The sequence below is a fragment of the Rhagoletis zephyria genome, unplaced genomic scaffold (genome assembly GCF_001687245.7).
Source record: "Rhagoletis zephyria isolate East Lansing unplaced genomic scaffold, Rhagoletis_zephyria_1.1 Rzeph_scaffold_10027, whole genome shotgun sequence".
NCBI lineage: Eukaryota > Metazoa > Arthropoda > Insecta > Diptera > Tephritidae > Rhagoletis > Rhagoletis zephyria.
The window spans coordinates 1-13,028 of NW_016167105.1; the positions used below are offsets into that span (position 1 = coordinate 1).

Here is a 13,028-nt window from a genome sequence, read left to right on the forward strand (position 1 = left end):
ATGGTTACATTTTGGAGTTGCATCGCATCGTTAGGAAAGACGCCACACCTGTGTTGCTAATGCATGGATTATTGGATTCGTCAGCGACATGGGTGATGATGGGGCCCGATAAGGGATTAGGTAAGTTGTGTCTACGTGAAAATATTATATTTATTGTAGGATGTACTGGGTGACCAAAATGAATGGAGCCAAGGTGTTATGTACTCTCACGTAAAGAAAGCTATAAATTTTTAAGTGAAATCAACTTCTCGGATCAGTGCTTTAGTTCCAAGTGGCAAATACGGGAAATAAGTTGAGGTTTCAAAACACCAAGCGATAGAACTTTAACTTTTTTAAGACCAAGAAATCGTTACTAACCCCAGTCTAACGAAACCCCCAATGGTGGTATTTTTTTTTGCGATTTTACTCAATGACACAATGATACAAGTCCTTTCAAACGTTCCTAGCCAATCGTACTTCGCAAATGATTTGATCCTTTTGGGTGTGAAAAATGGGCTTTCTGGCGTTGCTGTCGAAACTGGTAGAACAACCCAAACACCTAATATTGCGTTTACGTCTTCGAAATCATTTTGAATGATCATCTAAAAAAAACATATTTTAGTTGAATGTCGAAATTACGCTTACTTCAAGCGCACGTTAGCGACGCCCTGTTACCCGCAGGGAGTCGAAGACGTCGATAACGATGTTTAACCGAAGATTAATGTCAACCAACTAATCTCAAAGACGGACTAAAGAAAACACCAAGCAGCTCTCTGCGGCTATGAAGCGTAGGCGGATTAATAAGCTTCAGGCGGTCATTGTATGGTTTAAGGGCCAGTTCCTCAATGACTGGTTAACCGTAACTGCACGTTAAACATCGTTATCGACTCCATAGCACGCAAAGGGGACTCGTTAACAATGTTTAACCTATAATTAGTGTTAACCAGACATTGAGAAAATGGTCCTAATACTTCTTCTGTCGCAATAAGTTTGATATCTAGGGCTCCATATAATGAACGCATATTCTAAAATTGCTCTGACTAAAGGGGTAAAGAGTTCTCTGGTGACTTAAGGATCATTGTACTACTTAGCCCATCGTTTAAAGAAGGAGGCAAACACCCCACCCCTTTCATTGTTACTCATAAATCAATGAAAAATGCAAGCTTCTCTGAAATCCATAGTGGATACAGATAATACCGTACAAAATTATTTTTGTCGTTGTTGTTGGTCCTCAGATGTTAAGCCAAAATTTTTTACACGGTTCCTGAAGAACATTTATCCGAAACTTGACATAAGTTCCAGCCAATTTAGCTTCCATTTACATTTATTGACAATTTTCGGCGAGGTGCGAGCTTTTTCAGGTCTTGCAGGGAAACCCGGTGTGCATTGCAGAATGAACCTAATGAATATGCACTCTTATTAACGTAATTACACGATTTTTTAATTCTGAACTTTGTAAAATTTATGTCGTTTAATTCCCAATGGATATATAATATAATAAAATTGTAATAGGCCGATGTCTGTACATCATAGATTTTAAAGAAAAATTAATTAGGGGCATCTTTAATAGAGCAACAGAAACAAAATCAGCAATTTTTAGAATTTATGTCTGTCTGTCTATCTGTCTGTATTTTTGTACTCGAAAACTAATACATACATGGCGTTAAATGAAGTTTTCTCCTTTGTATTGCTAGAGGTCTAACTTAAAATATGCAAAGAAAAAAATTGAGAGATGCAAGCCTTTTTGAAAATTGCACTTTAAGTAAATTGATAAGATAAAGTAAATATTTCAATATGGCTTTCAAAAGAAAGAGGTTTAAGAAGGCTTACAGCCGAAAATATTTTTGTTGAAGGTTGCCAACTGTTTGAAAGTTTTAATTTAATTTGATCGATAACATAAATAGAATATTGCAATATGGGCATCAAACTGAAGAGATTTAGGAAAAATTACAGCAGCAAATATTTTTGAGTAGGGTTGCCACCTGTTTGAAAAACTGTATTCTATTAAATTGTTAAATAAATGAAATATTACAAAACGTGTATCAAACAGCACAAAAATACAATTAGGGCGCAGTGAATCACGCCGGGTATTTGCTAGTTAGTACCTACTAAAAAATGGGAACAATTTTAAGGTTTTAAGGCCACCACTTAACTAATCGCGATTCAAATACGTACGCATACAAGTATATATAATGGGACAAGCATTGACAAGAGATGGGACAAGATAAATCGAAAGAAAATTCAAATTTTTAATTCATTTATTATTTATTTCAGCCTTTTGAGGCATATTTCTCTGCCTTAATAGTGCTTCATTGTTTTATTTTTTCCCACGCACTAAAAACTTCAGCTAATGACAATGGCTTGTCTAGTCATTAGTTTACATTAATTTTTTATAAAGCTGTTTTTTGTTTAAAATATTTTTTCGCAATTGAAAAAATTGACTTTTTGAAGGCTTTTAAGCTTCTTTAAAATATTTGCTTAACTCAAATCAGTTATAAATTGTACCCTCGCGGTGAAGATTGCACCCATAACTGCTACTCTTTAATTCAGTAATCGACTACGTTTACTTTTTTTCCATTCCAGCCTATCTCCTCTACAACTCCAGCTATGATGTATGGATGCCGAATGTGCGCGGCAACACCTACTCGCGCAATCACACCAAGTACAGTACGAAACATGCGAAATTCTGGGATTTTACCTTCCATGAAATTGCCAAATATGATTTACCGGCCAGCATTGATTATATACTGGCGCAGACGGGCCAAGAGCGACTACAATACATTGGACACTCACAGGGCACTATGACCTTTTGGATAATGTGCAGCGAGCGTCCAGAGTATAGTGACAAGATTATATCAATGCAGGCATTGGCGCCTATAGCCTATATAAAGCACAGCAAAAGTCCGGTGGTGGATTTTTTGGCTTACTTTCAAGAGCCAATCGGGGTATGTATCTCTATGGATTTTACGATTTCCAATTTTTTCATGAATTATTTATTTTTTATTTCTGCATAGATACTTTTGAAACTCATTGGCGCTCATGAATTCTTACCCAGCACCGAATTCAGGGTAATGTTCAGTCAATTAATCTGCGATGAGGATGTCATTACAATGGAAATTTGTTCAAATATATTGTTTTTGATCGTCGGTTTCGATAAATCGGAGGCAAACGAGGTGCGTAGTAGATGGAAAATTGCCTTAATACCCTGTTGAAAATACCAAGTGAAGAAGGTTTTGTTTGGAATCAGGATTTTAGTGCATTTCGTTTCAGCTAATTTATCTTTGTTAATTATGCGATAAATCAACATACAACTGGACTTGTATCTTGCGTAAAAAACCTGCAGGTCATTGCTTGAAATCGACCCATCCCACTCAGGCACACAGAATTCTCCTCACAGATCTTTAAGACCAGGTTCAGCAGTGTGTACTCCGTGCCCCAAATTAGACGACTTATATACATACACGACAATAAACGAAATAAATCGAGAGTCAGTTAAGACCTTCGCTAACTCTCTTCTAATAAATGATTTTATCCTAGACCACCAGCGACTACAGCAAACAAGGAGATCGTGCCTTCCTATACAGACTCCTGTCCCGTGAATGCCGTCATCAATGTCCAAGCACCATATGTGGACAAGAGTGCGCTTCTAACTACAGCGGGTGACCCGCTTCACTCTGGCACAGTTACGGTCTAAACAGCTACCGATCTAGGGCTAAGTAAGCCGCTACACCGAATCATCTAAGAAAGTGGGTTGCTCTTTGGGCCCGGTTAGAAAATTGACTTTTCTGGCCTCTAGGCTAATTGAGCTTAACGGCAACTTATAACTAACTGCAGCAAGGATTCTAGTTGCATTCTAGGCATTGGATTCTAACTCGCATCTGACTTATCACACATAACTTCCACATGTTCTCTTTGCCCTTTGGTCAGTTGGATTGCCAACTTGCTTCAACAGCAGCATATCCTATATTAAGATCTAGGCCTTGATCCTGCATTTTCAAATAATAAAAGTAGCAGGTCCTTAAAATTATATCCCAAATCACAATATCTACATACATACATACGTATTTGCCACGATTTTTAAGCCCAGCGGTCTTTCTCTCCGGTTTCAAATAATTTTTTCGAAATTCTTGGCTTGAAAACTTATGTATTTCAAATGAAACTAATTAGTCTATTTTCAAAATCTATTCCGCAGACAATGCTGCCTGTTGTCCTCGGCCACTCACCCGCGGGTGCCTCCACCAAGCAAATGCAGCATTACGGCCAACTAAAACGCTCGGGAGAATTCCGCCAATTCGATTACGGTTGGATACGCAACTACTGGATCTACAATCAGATCACACCGCCCAATTATAATTTGAAGAAAGTGCGCAGCAAAGTGGCGCTGCACTACTCACAGAACGATTGGCTGGCGACGCCAATCGATATCGAGGAACTCCACGTGCAGCTACCGAATGTGATCGGTAAATTTCTAGTGAGCTTTCCGAAGTTCAATCATTTGGATTTTGTTTGGGGCGTGGATGCACGTAAGCTGTTGTACGATCGAATTTTGCGGCTGATGAAATTGGTTGAGCGTGGCGACCTCTGAAGCGAAACCGAAGACCGTTCTCTTAGTTGGGAGCGCTCTTCAGTAGAAGTTGAGGAGCCATGGTGTAACATTGAGATATTTTTTTCACGAATTTCTATAGCTTTTTAAGGTATCTGTACGCATAAGTGATATGTACATATATAAATTTTAACTTACATACGTCTATGTATATTTAAGTCCTTCTACGTGGGTATTATAGATATTATTTTTACAGTCATGTGTAAAATAATAGGTACACGACATTTTGACCGTCTTCACTAACTATTATTCTTTTGTTTGTTTAATGTTTAATATTTCTTTTTTTTTTGCTACAACATCAAACGTTTTATTAAGAAAAATTCTAAATACGCACTTTTATAGCGCCTTAAATTCTTAGCTTAATAAAGTGTAAATTTCAAGTATCGAAGAATTCGCGTTGATTTTGGATAATTGCTTTTGCCGACAGTGTCACGCATTTTCTTCCATAAAAAAAAAATTTTTTTTTGTAAGAAAGTAAATAACAGCACCATCGACAAAAAAAAAAAATTCCAAAAAAACAACGCGATTTTTTTAAATTTTTCTAAAAATTTTGAAATTAAGACTTAGATGGTTTTTGGTCAGATAATAGGCTGTATTTTTACAAATAAATAATAAACATTAAATCAAGCAAAAGAAAATACCCAAAACTGGTTAAAATGTCGTGTCGCTATTATTTTTCACATGACTGCTTTTATATACATTTGTGTTAGTATCTACTGTATTTGTAGTTGTTGTTATTAAATCAAGTGTATCAAATGCCTAACACCAACAGTGTTAATAAAAAAACATTTGTTATTTTAAATAAAATTCGAAATGGAAAAGAAGAGCTGAAATCAAAAGCTCTTAAGTGAAGTGGAAATACATATTAAATATTGATTTCCTTCATTTTTGTCTAGAATTCATGAATTAAATATTTCATATAATCGCCTTAATTTTAGGCAAGCAAAAATAAATGAATGTGTGTTTATAAAATAAAGAATGGTTGATTGAAGAGTGTAAGTGAATTCCATTATTTCTTTGGTCAAAATTTTTAACTACTTTCTTATGTATTTACATAAATACTTATATTGCGTTTTTGTTATATTCGCTACCCCGGTACAGCTGTCCGTGCATAGCTCTTCAAGCTCAGTTATGGTCTGATTATGGCAACTTAACGTAACTTACGGCTCTCTCTTAAAAATTCTGTCAAATGGGTGTTGCTTATAATTGAACAGCCGAAACTTAACGTAATTTAAGGCCACGTCGAAATCTGTTTCATTTTGATTCTCTAAGTTCTACGTTCCGTTAAGTTAAGTTAAGTTGCCAAAATCAGGCTTTAGATTTTTACTTAACTTAATAAGAAATAGTGAAAAAGATTACACAACACCTCAACTTTAGCTGGAAGCGAGCATATTTTGTTTATTTTAAAATAGAATGAAATTAAATTTTTAGCAAATTTTTTTTTGTAGAAATATTAATTATTGTTGTTGTTATTGTTATTGTAGCGGCTACAACAACCCCTCTCAGATCGGCTAATATCTCAGTTGTAGTCGTCAAGCTCAACTAACGGAAGCCCTAAGAAGCGAGCAACCTCAAAGGGGTCGGTCCACAGGGACAAAGGCGTTAGCTGCGTCAGGTTTTCCGGGCATACGAAGAGCTCTTTTGATTCGTGGGGTGTCTCTCCGCATGCCGGACACTCATTTGGCACATCCGCGTCTAATCTGCTCAGGTATGAGTTTAACCTGTTGCAGTAGCCGGAGCGAAGTTGGGCTATTGCGGTGCTAGTCTCCCGAGGCAGATGAAGCTCCGTTTCGTCGATGTCCGGTGGTTGTGCGCTCAGAACGGCATTCACAGGTCGGGAGTCTACATAACTCGAGACTGACTCCCTGTATTAATTTATTCCCTGTGCTTGGTTTAAGTGGCGTCCTGCGATCATTTATTATTAAACCAGCTAGGCTTCATTTGATTTGGAATTCATTTGATTTGGTACGTAAAAAGACATAATTATCTTCAATTAAATATAATTTTCCTAATTAAATAACTTATCTTCCAATATTGCAATGTGTTTATATGCGGATTAACTTTAAGCTGCTCAAGATTTTGTGCATTGCTAATAATTGCATCCACATTGGCCAATCGAGTTTTTTTTGCAAACTCTTTGAGCTAAGAAGCCAAACAGTTGATTTGATACATCGTTGCTTTGTCTGCCAAAAAATCGTATTTGAATTCGCATCTTTAAAGGAATTGAAAGTGTTATTTTTGTTGTGAATCCCCGTATAACTGATGTTAATTTTCAAGAAGATGTGAGACGTATCTAATAAAGTTCATAATTGAGTAACTGTTCTGGATTGATAGAAAAGACGCTTTAATATGTATAAAATCAATTAATTGCTAGACAAGGGAGAGAAAAAATTAAATGGTGGTTTCTGTCGATAGTCGATAGTTGCTTGAAAATCGATAGAACTATCGTCAGACGGAAACCATCGATAGTCGTTTCGATAGTTTGCCAGCCCCATTCTCTCGCCGGTCTCAATTTTTTTATAAAACCATAACTTAAGACTCTAAAATCTACAGGTTCTTAAGTTTCTTACGGTAAGCTATAAGCTAAGTTTTCACTAACCGCAAACACAAGTTCTCATATAACAGTATGGTCAAAATGTTAAGTTAAGTTTAGTAAATTAAGTCTAGACTAACTGAGATTTTTGGTAAAAGAACTGGTATTAGAACCCTTTATCACTGAAAGAAATTCTTTGATAACAAACTAGTGCAAACACTATCAGCATTTCCTATAAATATGTATTTAAGGATTTTTGAATGAAAGTTTTGTTTTTCTTATATTTATGTCTCCAGTCGTTGTCGAAGATGTTTTTGAACTTTCTGAATAATAATCGTCCTCGTGCAATACCGGAAACAAATTCAATTTGCAAGCATTCATGCAAAAGCCAAAACACTCACCAAAGTACACATAATTACATATGTACTTTCATACATTCATATATACCCTTTAGGAAAAGGAATCTTAGTTAAATTGTGTTAAATTCATGTACAAGGCGCGTTGCCCGGTTCCGAATCAAAACTGGAATTATTACTTTTTTTGTTTGGTTTTAATTCAAACTTGGTTCGGTGAAACGGTGAATTGCTATTAATTTCGAAGTTTTTATGAGAACTGATAAGGAATGCTTCCACTTTATTTTCAAGTGAAAGCTTTCCTCATGGCTTCTGTTAAAAGCGAGAAGGAAACCGGGTAAATTTGAAATTTTTCTTCAAAGTTTTCGCGAGAACCAATTGAAAGCATTGCATTAATTTTCCAAGAGGGTATATTCACAAAACCGAAATAACTAACAATACGTAGCTATGACTAGCTTCCTGCATGTACGGAATTCAGTCTATGAGCTGGCTTAGAATGCGGCTGAAAGCATTATTGTTGTAGGGATGCTTTTGAAATCTTTGATTCTTGGTTATGGTTTTGGTTTGCATTTGGTTGGTATTACATATGTATGTGTAATTGTGAATGTATACTAATATATTTGTCCATGTGGAGAAATCATGTGGTTGGGGCGAATGATTTTGAGAAAGTTTTGAACTTTGTCTTTGAATTGCTGCGTAAGTAGTTAAAGCCTATTATTAAATGTTGTAGTAGATATGTATGCAAATATGCAAGAATGCATTTACAATGCTAATGCTGACATTCATAGTTAGACGTTTGTCATGGGTTCGTGCCCTAATAGAGGAAAGTTTAACTTCATGTTTTCATCTTATAAAATTTGTTTTAACCCTTTACTACCTACCACAAATTATTGTCACACAAACACCTGTCACACGTCTGTGGGACCCTTAAGTAAAATGCTCACGATTGTAAAATTAAAGAAAAGTTTTGTTGTAATCAAAAGTCTGTTTAAGAACATAGTTGTTAGAAAAAAGACGCATGGAAGCAACACAAATTTTGGTTTTATCTCCAATAAATATATATGTCAATACATCATATTTTAGGTTTACAACAGAAACTATGTATGAACATATTTGGAAAACGAGATCCATAAAAATATATGTAATTCAAAATAAGAACTTAATTTTTTATGTTCAAATATTCGCTTGCCGCTTCATGCTTGTCTGAGCTTTCATACCATCTCCGACGTTAAGTTAAGCGTAGAGGCCATGCTGCGGGGAGCAAGGATTAATGTCGCCTCTTTTTTCAGGTGTCCGCAGCACTAGGTTTTCTTTGCTGTAATTAAATAATGAACAAGAATAAAAATCGTTCCTTGCCTTAGGGCCAGTTTTTCAGTGCACGGCCGTGGTTTAAACTAAGATCAGCCAATCAAATCAAGATCAGTCAGTCGATCAATCCGGAAATTCACTCATTCGCCATGAACAACCGGCCTTAAGCTGTTGTGCCCAGCCGAATTTACATATCTTTACGTGTACGCCAGAAAGATGTTCCTACTTGTGCTTGTACTTTTACTTTACTTTTGCGCCACTTCTATGCATACATTGGCGATTTTTGGCAAATTTCCATATAAAACGAAAAAAAAACAGTGCAACATTTGTTTTCGGCATTGAAGCCTGACAGCCAAACTGTTATGTGGTGCAAGGAAAGGGAGCAGCCTTAAGCAAACGAACACACAAACGCCGCTTATGCGCAAACACATTGTCCTAGTTGACAGCCAGTGATGGGAGCTGATGTGATAAGAGGATATGCTAATGTGCATCAGCAGAAGCAGTAGCAGCAGCAGCAGCAGCAGCAGCAGCAATTGCAGGAAGATTTTATGCCGGAAACGACACACAGAGTTAAAGAGCAACGTCGAGAAAAACAAACTAACGGTAAGTGGAAAAGGGGCGGTGTGTGAAAAATCAGTGTCCGTTTCGATTTCCAAATATTGGCTGCCTTATCAGATTTTAACTTGTTTTGCTCCACAACTCGCACTCACTCTGCCACTGCAGCCTGTAGGCTGACAGTGCCAACGCGCTGGGCAAACAAATGTATTGTGTGGTTTTAGGGGCGCAGAGCGGCGTACTTGATCACCATGCTGGAATGGCCAAAGCCGCAAACATAACCGCTCGCACAGTCACACGCGGCCCTTGGTGCCTTTGTGGTGAGCGCTGCACCTACAAGCTGATGTGACGTGTGGCAAGTGGCATGTTCGCATTGTCATTGAGTGACAGCTCCTCCGTTTTGGTGATTGGACCTACACCCACACATTTACATACGTATGTATATTTGGAGTACTTTTGCTTGCCTTTGACCCGCTACGAGATTTTCACGCCCCCAGGTGCTGTCCCGGTAAGCTGAAATTACATAAACACAGAAATTTTTAATCGGATTTTCGCCTTGTATGCTGTTGCTTTGTGTTACAACATTTGTAGTACATGTTGCATGCAACAGCCGGCAGCCGGCAGCCACTCAATGACATTCTTAGTGCATTTGATGCATTGATGTTGATTCCTCTGAGTATCTACATATCGAATAGAACATGAATTCCAACTACATTTCCACATACATATGTGCGTACATACGTGCTTACATATGAATGTATGTGTGTAAATGTTTATCTCTCATTTTGATATCCTTTGCCTTGCAGTAGCTCCTGTTTGCTTTTACTTAGCCACAATTTTTTATATGTATTCCAATTTTTGGATTTGATTTCCTTTGAAAACTTTTATACACATAAAATACTTCGATTGTGTACACACATACATACACACATACATACATACTTATTTAAATGGTTATGACTCGCAGAAGAATTCGTGTTGGTCTAAGGTAGCAGCAGTAAAAGCTTTTTAAGGTAATATTTCAATTAACACTTTTAAACTGTTAACTTATTTATTGTGAATTGGAAAAATTTTACTGGCACACCCTGATAGTCATTGTTAATGATTATGATTGATTAAAGATAAATAATTTCTTTTGTTGGAATCGGCTCGAATGAAAGTTGCACGAAAGCTTAAAGTAAAGGTTGCCACTTCAAAGTTTTTTCTAAAATTTAAAAATTTTTTATTCGATCAATTATCGATCTGCGACACGAAGCTGGAGTTTTAAATGTACTGCATAGTATCGCCCAGCTGTCGAAATTCGGCCATTTCCGTTTTATCACAATTTTTTCATTTGCTTATTATCAACATATTAAGTTCTTTCCCTAACAATCCGGACCGGATCCGGTAATCAGAGAATAAGCGAAAAGTTTGCTCTCAAAAATGGAACATATTCCAAGAGTACGGAAACGCAAAAAACCACTGCCGTGCCCAGAATTTGAGAAACAGCTGATTCGCGTTGTTTTTGTCACTTAAATGCAAACTCTTGGAAATTGAATTTTCGTTTCACAAATTTGGTTTTAACTATATAAAAATTAAAAATACATTCACTATTCCTTAAAAGCACCAAGTAAATGCTGGAAACATGTAAACACGAAACAGCTGATATGCACTTTGACACTTTATCCATTTTTACCCGGAGAAAAAGTCCGGACTGTTTCGGGCAGGAAGAAGAAGGCACTTACGATCCAATACGTCCCAATTTCGCTCTCTATTACCCATTTTGTTGAGTACGGGAATGATATCTGGGCTGTTTTGGGCACCCGCGGGATCCCGCGTTACGTACGGGAAAGAACCTATTGTCGACTGAGTGGAATATTGACCTATCTCGGCAGAAGTTTGGAAACGCCCTATCTCAAGAACCGGCGTTCTTGAACCATTTGTTGAGTTAGAGTGTTCTTCAACTAAATTCTGAGATAAAGCGTTCTTCAATAAAATTATGAGACAGGGCGTTCTTGAAAAAATGCTGGTACAGAGCATTTTAGAATCCGCAGCTGAGATAGGTTCATCTTTCACTCAGCCGTCAATATAGTCTCTGTATTTTCTGGTTAAAAACATTGGAGAAAATGGTTCTCAATTGATTGATGTTTGACTATTTATATATACATTTGTAGATTCTTAAGGTTGAATGTGTCATATATGTATTGTCATCTTTTTCATTGAACCACGATCCTTACATACGAAATTAAATTGTTCATATCGAACAAAGGGTTTCATGTGGGAATGATTTTAAGTAACATCCTCACCAATTCGAACCCATTTTGGTTTCAATAGCGTGGCCCAAAACTAAAATATGTTGTTCTCTACGAAAACTCTTCAAAAAGTCAAAAAACGATTTTGCATTTGCCGAAAATTTGGTGTAGCCGAATCGTGTGATGGAAAAATATTGGGCTTTAGCTTTAAATCAATCTTGAAAAATAATTTTTTGGCGGAAATATTAAATGTTATCCGATTTCAATGAAATTCGGTTTGTAACTTGGATTAACTTAGGAAGGCATAAGTCCGAGAGATGGTAAAAATCGGTCTGGATTCTAATAAGTCACTGTGAAGCGTTCAGTCTATGGAAGATAAACGACATAGACGCAGGCGGCCGAAGCTGAAATTTGTTTTAATATTAGTTTAAAGTGTACAAAGTATTTTTGTCGATATCACTTTCCACCGCACGGCGCCGCAAGAAAACTAACAGAGAAACACTAAAAACGCGTAATATCACATAAATGTCCTTAGCTCTGTAAGGACTTTGGAAAATTATGAGAACCTGATTTTGAGCCACCATTGCGTGTTATTGGACTTGATATTGAAGATGAAGACAAAACTAATTTTCAATCGATCATTGAACTACCATTGCTGAGCTCGTAATCATCGACTTCATGTGTGCTTTGATAATTGGTTGAGTAGTTTTTTTCAGGAAGAATTCCTTAAAGCTTGTTAGCAGACATGTTTAGAATCGAGTCAATCAATTAGTTGAATATTTCCACACATTTCGAAATTAGGACTTTGTGGCACTCTCAGACCACTGTGCGCCATGGGAATGAGGAGGAATCAATTGACCACTTTCTGTGTCGATGTCTGGGACTGCATTGGAAGCGGCTCACCACCCGGGTTCTTCACAAGTCTAGCGGAGTTGAAACGAAGATGGAACACTTGAGCCTCCTTAATTTTGTTTGGCATAGAAGTTGTTGATAGTTCTTTACACCCGAACCATAGTACCAGGAATGTGTTGCGCTCACAGAGGACAACTTACGCCTCCAAGTGAAAGTATGGAACTTTGCTTTCCCACACTCCAAAACTAAACTAACATTAGGGTGATTCTAGATAATATCTGAAGAGCAGGTACAGCTTAAGACCTTCTAATACTTGTAATTATAAATGTTAGAATGCTTTTCAAACTTTCTAAGTACAGCTAGAATTTCAATAAAACTAATATATGTGCTCACATTAAATACTATAGGGTTATTCACGATCCGGTGCATGCTGTCTATCATGGTGCACAGATAGCATCATAAATAGCGTGATTGTTGCTGTTTCATGTGTTCAAACAACAACAAAATTAGCCAATCATGCTATTTATGCATGCACTGGATCGTGAATACCCCTTATCGAATGTTCAATCGAAGAACAACTTCACCGGACTCTGGTAAAAAAAACGTACACCTCA

The 13,028-nt window shown here is 37.0% G+C and overlaps 1 protein-coding gene across 2 annotated transcripts; it reads left to right on the forward strand.

Annotated features, from left to right (window-relative positions):
- The first annotated feature begins 43 nt into the window (after window positions 1–43).
- On the forward strand, window positions 44–4,866 carry LOC108376195 (lipase 3-like). 2 transcript variants are annotated; one of them, XM_017632387.1, is made up of 5 exons: window positions 44–120; window positions 2,563–2,924; window positions 2,994–3,152; window positions 4,172–4,576; window positions 4,646–4,866. In XM_017632387.1, the coding sequence occupies exons 1-4, from the start codon at window positions 60–62 to the stop codon at window positions 4,562–4,564; spliced, it is 975 nt and encodes a 324-aa protein (XP_017487876.1). In that variant the 5' UTR covers window positions 44–59; the 3' UTR covers window positions 4,565–4,576; window positions 4,646–4,866. The 2 variants fall into 2 exon arrangements, with proteins under 2 accessions (XP_017487876.1, XP_017487875.1); XM_017632386.1 differs by having other exon boundaries at window positions 4,172–4,866.
- The last annotated feature ends 8,162 nt before the right edge of the window (window positions 4,867–13,028 follow it).

Excerpts from the sequence above, each read along its gene's own strand:
- LOC108376195 (XM_017632386.1), top strand. The coding sequence starts at position 60 with ATGCATGGATTATTGGATTCGTCAGCGACATGGGTGATGATGGGGCCC. Across the intron at positions 2,925-2,993 it reads ACTTTCAAGAGCCAATCGGG|ATACTTTTGAAACTCATTGG; the intron begins GTATGTATCTCT and ends ATTTCTGCATAG. Across the intron at positions 3,153-4,171 it reads ATAAATCGGAGGCAAACGAG|ACAATGCTGCCTGTTGTCCT; the intron begins GTGCGTAGTAGA and ends TCTATTCCGCAG.